This window comes from Sturnira hondurensis, unplaced genomic scaffold (assembly GCF_014824575.4).
Source record: "Sturnira hondurensis isolate 20B ecotype Veracruz unplaced genomic scaffold, ASM1482457v3 Scaffold0024152, whole genome shotgun sequence".
NCBI lineage: Eukaryota > Metazoa > Chordata > Mammalia > Chiroptera > Phyllostomidae > Sturnira > Sturnira hondurensis.
Window position 1 is genome coordinate 5,320,489 of NW_028096783.1, and position 12,975 is coordinate 5,333,463.

At 43.8% G+C, this 12,975-nt stretch overlaps 2 protein-coding genes across 10 annotated transcripts in view; both read left to right on the forward strand.

Moving 5' to 3' along the window:
• Window positions 1-2,992, forward strand: part of PRDM10 (PR/SET domain 10) — a 95,221-nt gene extending 92,229 nt beyond the window's left edge. Inside the window, exon 22 of the mRNA XM_037038174.1 lies at window positions 283-2,992. Coding sequence (XP_036894069.1) covers window positions 283-483 — 201 coding nt within the window. The 3' untranslated portion in view covers window positions 484-2,992. The remainder of the gene's footprint in view (window positions 1-282) is intronic.
• Window positions 2,993-4,713: 1,721 nt separating this feature from the next.
• Window positions 4,714-12,975, forward strand: part of NFRKB (nuclear factor related to kappaB binding protein) — a 33,488-nt gene continuing 25,226 nt past the window's right edge. For 4 of the 9 annotated variants that reach the window (XM_037038141.1, XM_037038146.1, XM_037038145.1 and 1 more), the window contains exons 1-4: window positions 4,714-4,814; window positions 5,841-5,882; window positions 6,962-7,117; window positions 9,343-9,544. In XM_037038141.1, the coding sequence (XP_036894036.1) occupies window positions 6,983-7,117; window positions 9,343-9,544 (337 nt within the window). In that variant the 5' untranslated portion in view covers window positions 4,714-4,814; window positions 5,841-5,882; window positions 6,962-6,982. Of the gene's footprint in view, window positions 4,815-5,039; window positions 5,392-5,824; window positions 5,883-6,961; window positions 7,118-9,342; window positions 9,545-12,975 lie in introns of those variants that run through there. The other 5 variants (XM_037038148.1, XM_037038149.1, XM_037038143.1 and 2 more) reach the window with 4 other exon arrangements.

Genomic DNA, 12,975 nt, shown 5'->3' on the forward strand with positions numbered 1-12,975 from the left:
ATGTTTCTTTTGCCCTGTAGATTACCATCATGATGCAAATTTCTATATGAAGTTCTTCACTATATGTTTCAGTAGAACAACTAAGGTGTTCCCTTAAATTACCTATGTAGTCAATTACTGTGATTGGTCCATTCTCTCTAAAACACTTTGATAAGGCATCTCCCACAGGTGCCTATTTTAGCTTCCCCTTGTAATATTCCTTTACATACTCCCTGTTTCTGCTCTCTAGACTCACTGTCCCCCATTAGGCCTGATTTCTAAAGATCTTTCTTTCTGCTCCAGGGTCATTATGTGTTATCAGAGAGCCAACCAGAACTGGAGGACAAGCAAGCTTCCGCCCTCTCTGGGGGAGTCCAGGCTCAGCCAACTACGCACAGTGACTTGGACCCCCAGACCAGCAGCCCTCAGCAGGCCACGCAGTACATCATCACAACCACCACCAGCGGCAATGGGGGCAGGGAAGTGCACATCACCAAACCTTAATTTCTGTCCTCGAGCTGAAATCAAGCTGTTACATCATGTCTTTTCTCATTCATAAATTGGAAAGCTTCTGACACTTATAACTCTTTTTTAAGATTGATCATTCACTCAAGAGTTTGGAGGTAACGGTTTTGACGCTCATACAACCACTGGGGCTTATTTTATCAAAGTCATCTTCACCAGAAGGACTCTTCAAACTCTAGGAGTTTCTGTCATGGAATGGAGATCTTTCAGTGGAGAGTAGATTTTAAGATGGAGAAACTTCACCTTGCTCTTGAGGGTTTTTTTTTTTTAACACATTGATAAGCCTTACTTTTCCTTTGTGGAACTATGAAGTGGTGTATTGTGTTTGTACCAAAGGTGGAGAAAGGATGTGACAAGTGCACGGCCATTGGACTTTATTCCAAGCTGTGGCGCCAAAGGAGAAGGGGCATTCATTCTGGGGTGTGCGTGAGATCGGAACTGCTTCCCCTTCTGAGTTGGCCGTGATTTAACAAAGGGAACCTCCTGAGTATGAAGAGGACAGTGATGAGACAGGGTTGACAGTGATGCTCTGGAGAAAAACTGCCATCTAAAGTTCTCTTATTGCTGATTTAAAAAAAACAGATTTGCCTTTTTTAACGCAAAAAATCATGTTAGGCTGTCAGTAGCACAGGCGCTGGCCCTCAGCACATCAGGTCAGAATGCTGTGTTCTGACCATATCAGGTCAGAATGCTCTCACTTCACCATCCCACCCGGTGTGCTCCCTGTGCGAGAAAAGGCTGCTTGATGTCGGCCGAAATGAAACTCTTAGGGTAAAGCTTTGCCAACCCTTCTCTGGGGCGGTGGTATAGGAGATATTGGCAATGTCGGTACCAAGTCAAATTACTGGGACAACATGTATATATGAAGTAAAAAGCACTGAAACCTTGCCTGCCTTGCAGGACCCATTCACCAGTCATCGGTAAAAGATGAATTCCTTTCTCTCCCCAGGTGTACGTTCAGTCCTCACTCACAGCGTTCAGTGTCTTCTAGGATTTCTGATGCTTTCTTAAAATGAACATTCTTCAAGATTGGACGTCAAGGTGGTCCTCCTTATTTCTTACCACTTTTACCATAAACATACTACAACTCATGTGGACCTTTTTGTGTGACCAACTTCACACTTAGGGGAAAATAAGAGCGTGGGGACCATTTACAGTATGTTAAGGCAGTGATTTTCAACCTTTTTCATCTCATGGGACATGTAAATTAATTACTAAAATTCTGTGGCACACCAAAAAATAGGTTTTTTGCCAAATTGGCAAAAAATTGGTATAATTTTGATTGACTTTTACCACAAAAAAGTAATTACACTTTTCACTCCAAAGTGACTTTTTAAAAAATCAGGTGCCTATAATTGTATATACGGATTTCTAGTACCAAGAATTAGCCAATCAGATGCAACCTTATTATGCAACATGACCAATAAGCTACAACTCATTATTATATGACCTGTATGTATATTTATGGTTCAAGACGGGGCATTTGCACTGTAACCCCAGAGGGCTACTGTGTGTTGGCTGCTGTCATTTTTCCATTTGACAACCTAAGGGGAAAAAGATCAGTGTCCCAGACTAAATAGTCAGGTATAGCATGTTTTAATACTTCTTGTGGCATACCGGTTGAAAATCGCTGCATTAAGGGATCTGGAGGAAATCCAATCCTTATGAATATTACACTGTTAGTAGGGAAAGGAAAAAATCTGCCTCAGTGATAGTTTTGCTTATATGTATTCCTCTTTGAGAGCTATGAATTCAATGGGGGAAACATTTTCCTCCTTTTTACTGTACATTCCAATTGTTCACATAAAACATTGCAGAGATCAGTGTGTATTTTAACAACTTTTTGTGAATATTAACATGCTTTTAGAATAATTACTGATGGTAGAATTTATCACTTCAGGACAGAAAGACCTAACTTAAATTTCAAATGAAGTCACTAATTTATTTTATTTACATTTCTGGGTAAAAACTGGTTCTATAAATTAAGGATAGTAGCTTCTTTATGGTAAAGATAACCTCTCTGAAAAGTAGACAATTCTATTGAAATAACTTTACTAATATGTAGATTTTGCACTTTATTTCTGAGACCTCATTCATTTAGTTATCCTGAAAATTTGGGCACCAAGAGAAAATGAGAAAGGGAAATGTGTAGAGACTGAAAATGGACTCTGTATCTTCAGTAACAAAGAGGTAATGTCAGTGTTTTTAATAGAAAATACTGGCTCTGAATCACAAAATAGAGACTCTGGGTCAACAAGTCCCATGTTGTAGTGACTGTAAGTTACCTACGGTCCAATCTAGAAAGACTTGCTAGGTGAAAAATACTAGACTTTCACAAAGATCCAGTTTAGCTTTTATTCCTTAAATTTGGCTCTCTTGGGTCCTTTTTGATTTGAATCAGCAAGGTACCCCCCCTCCCCTCAGGAGCAACATTGATTAAAATAGAAAACTGTCACTGAATGGAATGTTCATTTTGTGCCAGTTATTTCAAGTTTTAAAATACACAGAAGGAAATGTGGAAGGACCTCTTTGTCTCCTTCCTGTATGAGTTTTTTCTTTTGTTCTTTCTTTCTTTTTGTCCTATGTGGAAGAAGTAAAGACTCTAAAACCTGTTGGTATGTTATCAACCAGAGATGCACATGGCAATCAAGCCAAATGACACTGCTTTAAGATCAGGTATTCCTCACATGTGTCCAAGGGAATCGATTTTCAGAAGGACTTGGATTTGAAGAGATGGCAGATTATAAGCCACCTGAAGACCCAATCTGGGGGAAAAATGTATGCAGCCAACATTTATATGGTTTCCTTTCTTAAGACACATTGGCACTGTAGACTGCAGTCAGTGCAGTGTGAAAATTTTGGAGTTATGTATAGATTTAACATTTTTATTGTTTGATTTGTGCCCACATAATAGACATTTTATCATGAAAAACTGTTAACTCTAGAGAAAGCTGTTGTTTTGATCTTGAATTGTTTTCTGATTTTCAATTATCCTTTGAAAAACTCTTAGGGCAAAAAGGCACTTCATGAGATGCTAAAGGTAGCTGACCCATGAGTTGAAAATGTTGACCCTATCCTGTTATTTAAATGTGAACATTTAATGTACATTCAGTGAGTTATAGTGTTAATAGTCTTGTGCTACTCAGCAGGTGTAAAAATTAATAAATATTTTTTTAAATAAACTTCTTCCTTGTTAGTATGTGTGAAGCTGCAAGAGCTACTGAGCTTGTTAATTTCTCACTATTGGAACCTACAGTGTTTTGACTGACCCACTCTAGTCTGATCGGAGACTCCAGGTGAGAGAATTTATGGATGATGACTGTGGAATGGTGTTCTTCTGCTCATTTACATGGTGGTTTCTAGTTTCAGAGCCTACCAACTTCTAACAGGAACTAAGAGCAGGCTGGCAGCCAGCAGGGGAGCAGAGACGGGGCTTTATTAAAAAGCCACTATTTCCCAACAAGGGAGGGACATTTGGGGGGCCCTCCAGCTTCTCTGATGTGGGTGCATGCAAATCAAGAACTGAGGAGGATCTCTGCACCACTCGAGCGAGTCGCTGTGCTGTCTGAAGCCGTTCTAAGAGCCAGTGAATACGAAGAAGGGGACGTAGAGGAACGTATTCAGTTTAGTTAAAACTATTTCTTCGTTGAATGCACTTTTTAGAACATTTAGGGCTCGGGGGCCGGAGAGAGAAATGGGGATACACTGGGGTTTAGGCTGGAGTCCGCGTACTCCTCAATGAAACTCGAGAAACCGATGTTTCCTCAACTATAAAATAGGAACTAATAGTGCACAGTGCTAAAAAAATACAGCTGTATTACAAAGGTAGCGGATAGAAAGTGCTTAGCAAGGTGGCTGATGCGGGGTATGTTCTCTGGAAACCTCACCTAATAAAATTGCATTCAGTCACTCGGGTTTTGGAGCCTCAGTTCGCGGCCAAGTAAAAACTAGCGACACCGTCTCTAACCTCCGGAGATTTCTAAACCTGGTGAGACCTTAAGGCCAATTGCAAATTGCATCCCTTAACCCACCCCAGCGAGCTCTAGCCAGTCCATCCTCCGCCCACTCCCCAGGCCCCGCCCTGCGGCCCTGCCCCCGGCACTTCCCATTTATCCTCTGGCCCCGCCCTGCGCCGCGCCACTCCAAGCCCCGCCCAGCGAAGCCCCGCCCCCGGCATTTCCAGGCCCCACCCTTTCCGTCGTCGGAGCCCGGAGCGTGCACGCACAGAGACGCTATGCGGGAGCGAGCGCGTCCAGGAGCCCGCGGGTCGAGGAGCGCAGCGGGCTGCGAGACCCGCGCCTGCGGCAGTGGTGAGGGCGGGCCCTGGCCAGCTAAAGGGTTAAGTTGTTGTCGGGGAGCAGAGGGAGGGAACGCCTAGGTCTCGGAGGATCGCTGGGCCGGTAGGCTCCGGGCAGGAGAGGGCCTGTGGGAGCTGGGTGGCTCGGGTGGGTGGGGGTTAGGTATGGTGTGGGGGAGGGGCCGGGGCGCTGAGGTGCAGTTTGGAGGGGCTGGACTCGGGCCTTGGGTTAGGACGGTGTTGACTAGGGAAGGTTTGGCCGCTGGCGACGGATTTGGAGTAGGGGGTTGCTCCGGAGGGAGCCTAGGGCTTAGCTTTTTTGGGGGGGAGGGTCCTGGAGGAAAGGTTAGCCCAGGTGCAGAGGAAAAGCCATTGGGAGAGGTCTGCTTGGTGTAGAAAAGAGGTCCAGAAGCCACAAGACTTAGAACTTCTTGGCTTCCGGGATTCCAACCTTCTCCCAGCTCCTGCTTTTGGTATTTGGACAGTCTGTTCAGAATAGTAGCAGGACAAAGCTTACCACTTAAATAAGATTAAATTTAGGTGCACATCTCCCAAATTGAAGACACTTGTGAGAGAGCTGTGATGCGGAGGTAGGTGATCTTCTGAAGAGTCGGGTAGAGAGCACTGGCTTTGCGGCCGTGACCCTGTTCTGTCAGTTCTTTTAGGAGGACTTTACTCTGAGCATCAGGTTGCTACTTCATTGTTTTCTGTTTGACACCTGTGTCACGTGCTTTCTCACCTGCTTCAGTTCTTTAGTCACAGGGAATGTCCAGAATATTGTAATTCACCAAGGCTGAAAGGGGTACAGTTGCTTGGGGGCCACTCAACTGACTCCATCAACACTATCTTTTGGATTGTACATAAATCTGAAACTTCAAGATAACTTGAAATAATTTAGTGGAAATATGCTTATTTTAGTAGTGATTTTACAGACTTTAAGTTTGAGAGTTTCAGAATGAGAAGTCATTATATTAACTACTGTTATGTGACCATATTACGCCATATAAACTGTCATCCATCTAGAGATTATTTATTGCAGGAATCCGGGGTTACCAACTACCCTTCATTGACACCTGGTGAGGTAAGATTTGGGTCAAAGTCACTGAGTAGAGGAGTAGTTTGGCGTTTTGACTGTCGCCTGTTAGCCCATTTAGTAGGAAAAGGACGTAGAGACTTAGGGTGATGGAGTTTAAGCTCTTGTTCCTTTTAGGTGTGTGCAAACCTGTGGCCTCAGCTTTAGACTGGTTCTCGCCATCAGCTTTATGAAATGCTCTCTGAAATGTTCTCATATGTACTTTTCTAAAGGTGGCCAGCTGTGTTCAGTTATCACAGAAAAGAGAAAAATAGCATAACATTTATGTGGGTATGAATATGAGATGGACCAGCTGGAGGTGGGTGGTCACTTCTTTACTGGTTGTTGGTGCCTTAGGAGTTTACTTGGACTAACGAAGTCATATTAAGATGCTCCCTTTTCATGGTTTAAATTGGAATTTTATATATGACGTATTGTGTGTATAGTTAGGAAATGGGTTTGCAGTCAGGTAGACCTGAACTTCAGTCCCACCTCTGGGGTTGGGCAAGTTACTTGTCTGCTTTGATCCTTTTAATATCTATAGAATAGATACAATAACCCTGTCTAGCACAGTTGTAAGAGTTAAATGAGATACAAGAAAGTCCCAGCACTTAAAAGGCTTCTATTAAATAACTTATTGTTAGTGGCTGATTTATTAGTCTATGTGGATTTTCAGCAAATTTTCTTCTGTGAAGGAACAAAAAAATTAAATTGTTACATTCTGTTATAGAGGAGAGGTTATTGGCCTGGGAACTCCTAAATTACGGACTCTGCTGATCTGTTTATCGAGCCTCATTTCACTTATGTGTGAAATGAAAGTAGAAGAAATTCTATAAATTTGGGAGTTACTGTAGACGCGTTCTGAGTAACGAGAGGTCTCATCGGGTTTGACAGTCCGGACAAGCGTGTGGTGGTTGGAAGGGAGGGAGAAGAGCTGCTAAGCCGAGGTCAGGGTGTGCGGATCCGGTATGGGGTAGATTTGTGATCGAGTACTTTCTGGGCCAGAGCAGTTTCTGAAGGCGCGTGTCAGTCGGGTCCTGGGACTTCCGCCTTTCCCTGTTAAGGTGCGACTGCGTGTATTTGTCTAGATTACCTGTGGAACGTAAACAATGGATTCCTTGGATCACATGCTGACAGACCCCCTGGAACTGGGTCCATGTGGAGATGGCCACGGCACACGCATCATGGAGGACTGCCTCCTGGGGGACACCAGGGTCAGTCTGCCTGAGGACCTCCTGGAGGATGTAAGTCCCCGTGTCCCCACCAGTGTCTCCTCTCTGTCAGCTTCCCCACAGCCGCCACTACAAACCTTTTCAGTCTTCTGTGCTCCTTCTGTTTCATTTTCTGCATTGCGGCCAGAGGGATCTCGTGTATTGAGTGTGTGTGTAGAATTTGTTCAATAATCTGGTTAAGGAAGAAATTACAAGCTACATTCTGCATGATTAATAATGTGTCAGCATAACTTGGTAATATGTTATAAAGCCCTATTATTAACATGATAATTTTCAGCAATTATCAAGAGGTTTTAGGTTTTAAGAGTAGAATTATTTGTATGTTTGCATTAAAAAGGTTACTCACATTGTGAATCAAGAAACCAAACCCAGCCCTGGCTGGTACAGCTCAGTGGATTGAGCGTGGGCTGTGAACCAAAGGGTTGCCGGTTCGATTCCCAGTCAGGGCACATACCTGGTTGCAGGCCAAGTCCCCCAGTGGGGGCCATGTGAGAGGCAACCACACATTGATGTTTCTCTCCCTTTCTCCCTCCCTTCCTTCCTCTCTCTAAAAGTAGAGAGAGGGTAGCATGTCAACATGCTTTGACCACTTTCACAGGCAGGCTCTAATTGCATTATTATTAAGGTGGCTACCATTTACTAAGTGCTTATTATGTGCAAGGTACTAGGTGTGCTAAAACATCTGTTTATTTACCTTGTTTATTTTGCTGTACTTCAAGCATAAGGTAGGTATAGAGCATCATAAAACATTTCATCTGTGCATCATCCAGTTTTAGGAGATAATTTTTTTACTTGTATTTGGTTCAGATTTTTCTTTCACAGTATGTCGAACATTTTAGATAAAATTAGCCCTGACCCGTGGGGCTCAGTGGGTTGAGCATCGTCCCACAAAGTGAAAGGTCACTGATTGGATTCCCAGTCAGGGTGCGTGCCTGGGTTGTGGGCCAGGTTCCTGGTTGGGCGTGTGCAAGAGGCAGCCAGTTAATGTTTCTCTCCCTTCCCTCTCTCTAAAACTAACTAAATAAAATTCTTTAAAAATTTGAGATAAAATTAAAGCCACTGCTTTGCCCTTACCTTGTTCCCTCTCCCACCTCAAGTAACAGCTACTAAAGTTGGTATGTGTCATCCTGTGTTTACTCTGCATACTCTTTCAAGAAAATCTCCTTATGTCATTCAGTCAGCAAACACTCGTTTTGAAAACCTGACTCTGAGATGTGAGGAATAAATTGGTGCCAAAGTAGGTTTGCAGGGGAAGAGGTTGGACACTGAACCTGAGGCGCTTTGGTGCGCGCACGTGGAGACGCCTAAAAGGTGGTTGGATTTCTGGGTTGTCTCTCGCTTAAACCCTCCAGAGGCTCTCTGTTGTCCTTAGGATAAAGTCACAAGTCCCTAACCTGTTTACAGGGCCTTTGCTCCTCTTTCTATTGTCCGCTGCCTCACCTCTCCTTCCCTGTCCACATGCCAGCCACACATTGCCTGAATTCTTACTCTTCTTGGATTTTTAACCCTCTTGCCTCACCATCCTTTTTTTTTCCCTTGTCCCTTGTTATCTAAAATGTCAATTCCTTGGGTAAGTGTACTCGGAAACCTTAAGTCTGGGATGCGTGCTTCTCTTATGTGCTTATAGGTAAACTACTTAAACTGCGTGGTAATTGGTGTTTAGTTTTTGCACATCCAGATAATACGTATGTAGTACTAGTCTGTCTCAGTGTCTAGCACACAGAAGATACCCAGCATGTAATTGTCGGGTTGAAAGTGAACTCCATCCTGCTGCATCTCACTTAGCAGGTGACCTCAGCGCCTCAGGTTCTCTCCTCCTGTATCAGCTCTTCCCTGCGACTCCTTTTAAGCTGAACTCCGACCTTTGCCATCATGTCCCTTTCTGGCAGAAATGGTTTCCAAGTGGGATTCTCTCTGCTGAGATAATTTTCCAGTGGATTACTGTTTGCTGTTTGGTGTAAGACTTTGGTTTATATGTGGTTTTTACAAATCTCTCAGTTTTGATAATTGAGTTGCTGTCAATAGAATTTTAGTTTGTGTCAAAAACTTAAAACTTGGATGGTGATGTGCATAACAGTGTGACTGTACTTAACGCCACTGAACCGTACAGTTAAAAGTGGATAAAATGGTGAATTTTATGTCATGTCTGTTTTACCACTCATACACAAAAAAAACTGAATTAAAGACCTTTTTTTCCCTCTTATGTGCTTTTTCCTGCTTTTTTCTCATTCTCCTAGCCTGAGATATTCTTTGATGTGGTCAGCCTCTCCACATGGGAAGAAGTATTGAGTGACTCTCAGCGCGAACACCTCCAGCAGTTTCTGCCTCGCTTCCCTGAGGACGACATTGAGCAGCAAAGCCGGCTCATCCTGGCCCTGTTCAGTGGGGAGAACTTCCGCTTTGGAAACCCTCTGCACATCGCCCAGAAGCTCTTCCGCGGTGTGTAGCTCAGCGGTCTGTTTTTTGAGAGGGGTGGAAGGTGGGAGCACGCTCACGTAGGTGAATAAGCCTTCCTTCATTTTATTCTATTTATTCGTATGTACAGGTATTGACTTAGTGGTTTTGTGTGCAACACTGATGCTTAGGCCATTCTTTTATTTTTTAATAAAATTTTTCAGTTACATAGGAAATCTGTAAATCGTAAGTGTATTGCTCAATGATTCATTATAACATGAACTCAGCTGTGTAAAAGTACTATCCAGGTTAAGAAATAAAACGTTACCAACATCTTAGAGGCACCTTCATGACTAGTCTTTGAAAGTTTTTGTTTATTTTTTATTTTTTAAATTTGTTTATTTATCTTTAGAGGGGAAGGAAAGGAGAGGGAGAGAAACATCAGTGCATGGTTGTTTCCCATGCGTCCACCGCCGGGAACTGGCCTGCAACCCAGGCACGTGCCCCTACTGGGAATCAAACTGTGATCCTCTGACTCGCAGGTCCACGCTCAGTCCACTGAGCCACACCAGCCAGGCTGAAAGTTTTTAATAGCTTACTGTTTGCATTCTCACACACACACACGACACACGTGTGTTAGATGCATATATGTGTCTGAATCACATACATTTTGCTGCAGAAAACATGAGACTACAGCCAAGTACTTCAGTGTGCGTGTATCTCTTAACAAGGATGTTCTCCCGCGTGACCGCACTCCTGTTACCACACTGAGACCTTTTACAGGGAGCGAGTAGTATCGTAGAATGTCCCGCGTGCAGATTTTCTCAGTTGTTCCAAATGCCCTGTGTAGTTGCCTCTTAAATCCGAGACCAAGTCAAGGTTCACGCGTTGTGTTTGGATCACACATCTCTAGCTTCCTGGGTCTGGTGCCCTCTACCCGGTTTGCCTGTCTTTCAAAACACTTAACGTTTTTGAAGAGCCTAGGACACTTGAACGTAGAACATCCTGTCTTCTGGGAAATTGTCTTGTTTTCTCATGATTAGGTCGGGGTTAAATGTTTCTGCCAGGAACGCTGTGTGGGAAGTGTTCTTTTCTGCCATCATTTCAGAAGGCACACGAAGTTAGTTTGTCCAGTGTTGGTGATGCCGTGTTTGGTCCCTCGTTTAAGTGAGGTCTGTCACACCTACTGTCTGAGGGTGCCTATTTTTCTTTGTGATTAAGAAGCAGTCTGTGGGGTAATACATTTGGGACCATGTAATACTCTTACTTCCCGAAAGCCTTTGTTTTACTCAGTGATTTTAGCACCTAGTAATGATTCTTTTCCCGAATCAGTCATTGCACTGGGGATTGGAAACGGTTTAGAACCGCTCTTACGTCACGGTTTTCTCTCTGTCCCGTGGAGAGAAGCAGAGGAAGCCTCTTCCCCTCCCCCTTCCTGGGGAGAAGCAGCTTTGGAGGGAGGCCCTGGGAGGACAGTGCGTCTCCTTAAGTTCTGTTAAACTGACAGCTGCAAACGCCATTTAAACCTTACTATCTTACGGTCTCTTTGGTGGATTATTAGTTTAGAGAGGAATTCCCCTCTGTGGTTGGCAAAAGTTTATTTCACGGAAGCCAGGGGTCCAGTTGGGAATAAACCAATTCTTCGAACGGGGCTTCCTTGGTTTTAGAGGAGCCACGTCAGGGACCCTCCATCGTGTTACCTCCATCTAGTTTGCTGTCGTGTCTTTCCCTAGAATGATGTAATAGTCTGGTGAGGGTACAGACAAGGAGTGTCACGGCTGGGATTTCTGCATGTTTCCCCCGTCCAGTGTCCTACTTCAGTTCCATGGTTGCTGAAGACAGTCGCATTACTGTGGTTATTATGGTTATCAGTCTTAACTCAGCTATCAATTGCTGTTTTTTTTAATGAAAAGAAATTGTTTTTAACTACAGTTAACAAAATATTTTCGTAGTTTCAGGTGCGAGCTATCATTTCTTATTGGTATTCTTGTACGTGTGGTTATGTTTCCTGGTTTCCTGGTTCTTTTTGAAACGTTCACCTTTCCCTTAAGTTCTAAATGCTTATCAAACTCCCTTGCCTCCTAGTTTGTAAAGGAAAGGACCCTTCATCATAAACTCCAGCTTCTCACTCCCATCCTCCACCCCAGCTTACTGAATTCGTTTCCATTCTGACCTATTTGACTCTCTCAGAGGGAGGATTTTTTCCCTTCTGCTTAACATTAATGCCTGCTCTTGATCCTTCTGTCTGTCACCTCTTCTGGGACCTCCTTTGCTCAGCTACTTGTCCTCTGGCCTGTGCGTGCTCTTGGCTTGGATATCCACTCCACTCGCTCTTTTCCAGTCCGTAGATGTGTTCAGGGTCTCATGCTCAAAGAAGTCCTTCCCCATCTGTCCCCTTCATCTTCCTCTGTCATTTCCCTTTGTCTCCAGACTCCTGGAAAGGCGTCTGGAGCTGCCCCTTCAGTGTTATGCCCTGAGCCCTGTGGCTGTTCTCTCCTGGCCTGCAGGCCTGTTCTTGCTGCTGCCACCAGGACCTCTTTTTATTTTCCCTTCCGATCTTTAATTTTAAATTTCAGACTCGCAGAAATGTTATGAGAATGTGTAACAGACACCCTTCCTGAGGTTCACCAATTATTAACATTTCGCCACATTTACTCTTATCTTTACTGTATATATCATCACTGTTACAGTCAAGCCTTGGTTTTCAGACGTCTCCCATCTTGAACAGGTTGTTCACAGAAAAGCGTCTCAGTTGTCAGATAAAACTCAGGTTCTTGACTCAACAACCCTTTCCTGCTGAAACCTGTATTTCTAATGGGAAGAAAATGGTTTGGTTTTCGAACAAATCCCTTCTTATTCAGCCTTCTGGAACTAATCAAGTTTGAGAACCGAGGTTTCACTGTGTTATTTAATTTTGTTGTACCATTTGAGAGTATTGCAGACCTAGCACTCCTTAATTTTTCAGTATTAATTTCTGCAAAACAAGAACATTCTCTCACATAGCCACAAATGATCATATAAAAATACAGAAAATAGATAAATTTTTTTGTGTTGGAATATGAAGTTTAACATTGGCACATTGTTACATTGTATCTCACCAGTTGTCCCAACAAGAACCACTTTAATTGTTATTAAATCATTGAAGTTTTTCCCCTGCTCCGTGTCTCTTTAATGAACATGGACTTTCCAAACCAGCAGATGCTTTTTCGTTCCCTTCTTGACGACCTGAGTGTTGGATGCCCCAGCCCCTGTCTCCATCCTGACACTTCTCTCCCCTTTGCAGCAGGGATTCTTGTCCTGCATTTCCTCCTGGGTCTTTGACTCCCCCGCCCTCTTCCTTTGCTAACCCCTCTCCCACTCACGGTTTCTGTCACGGTTGTTTCGGTTCCATCCTTACCTCCACGCTTGCCACCTGCACGCAGCCACCACCCCTTCAGGGTGACTCCCGTTAGGGCTGCAGCAGCAGCCACCCTCAC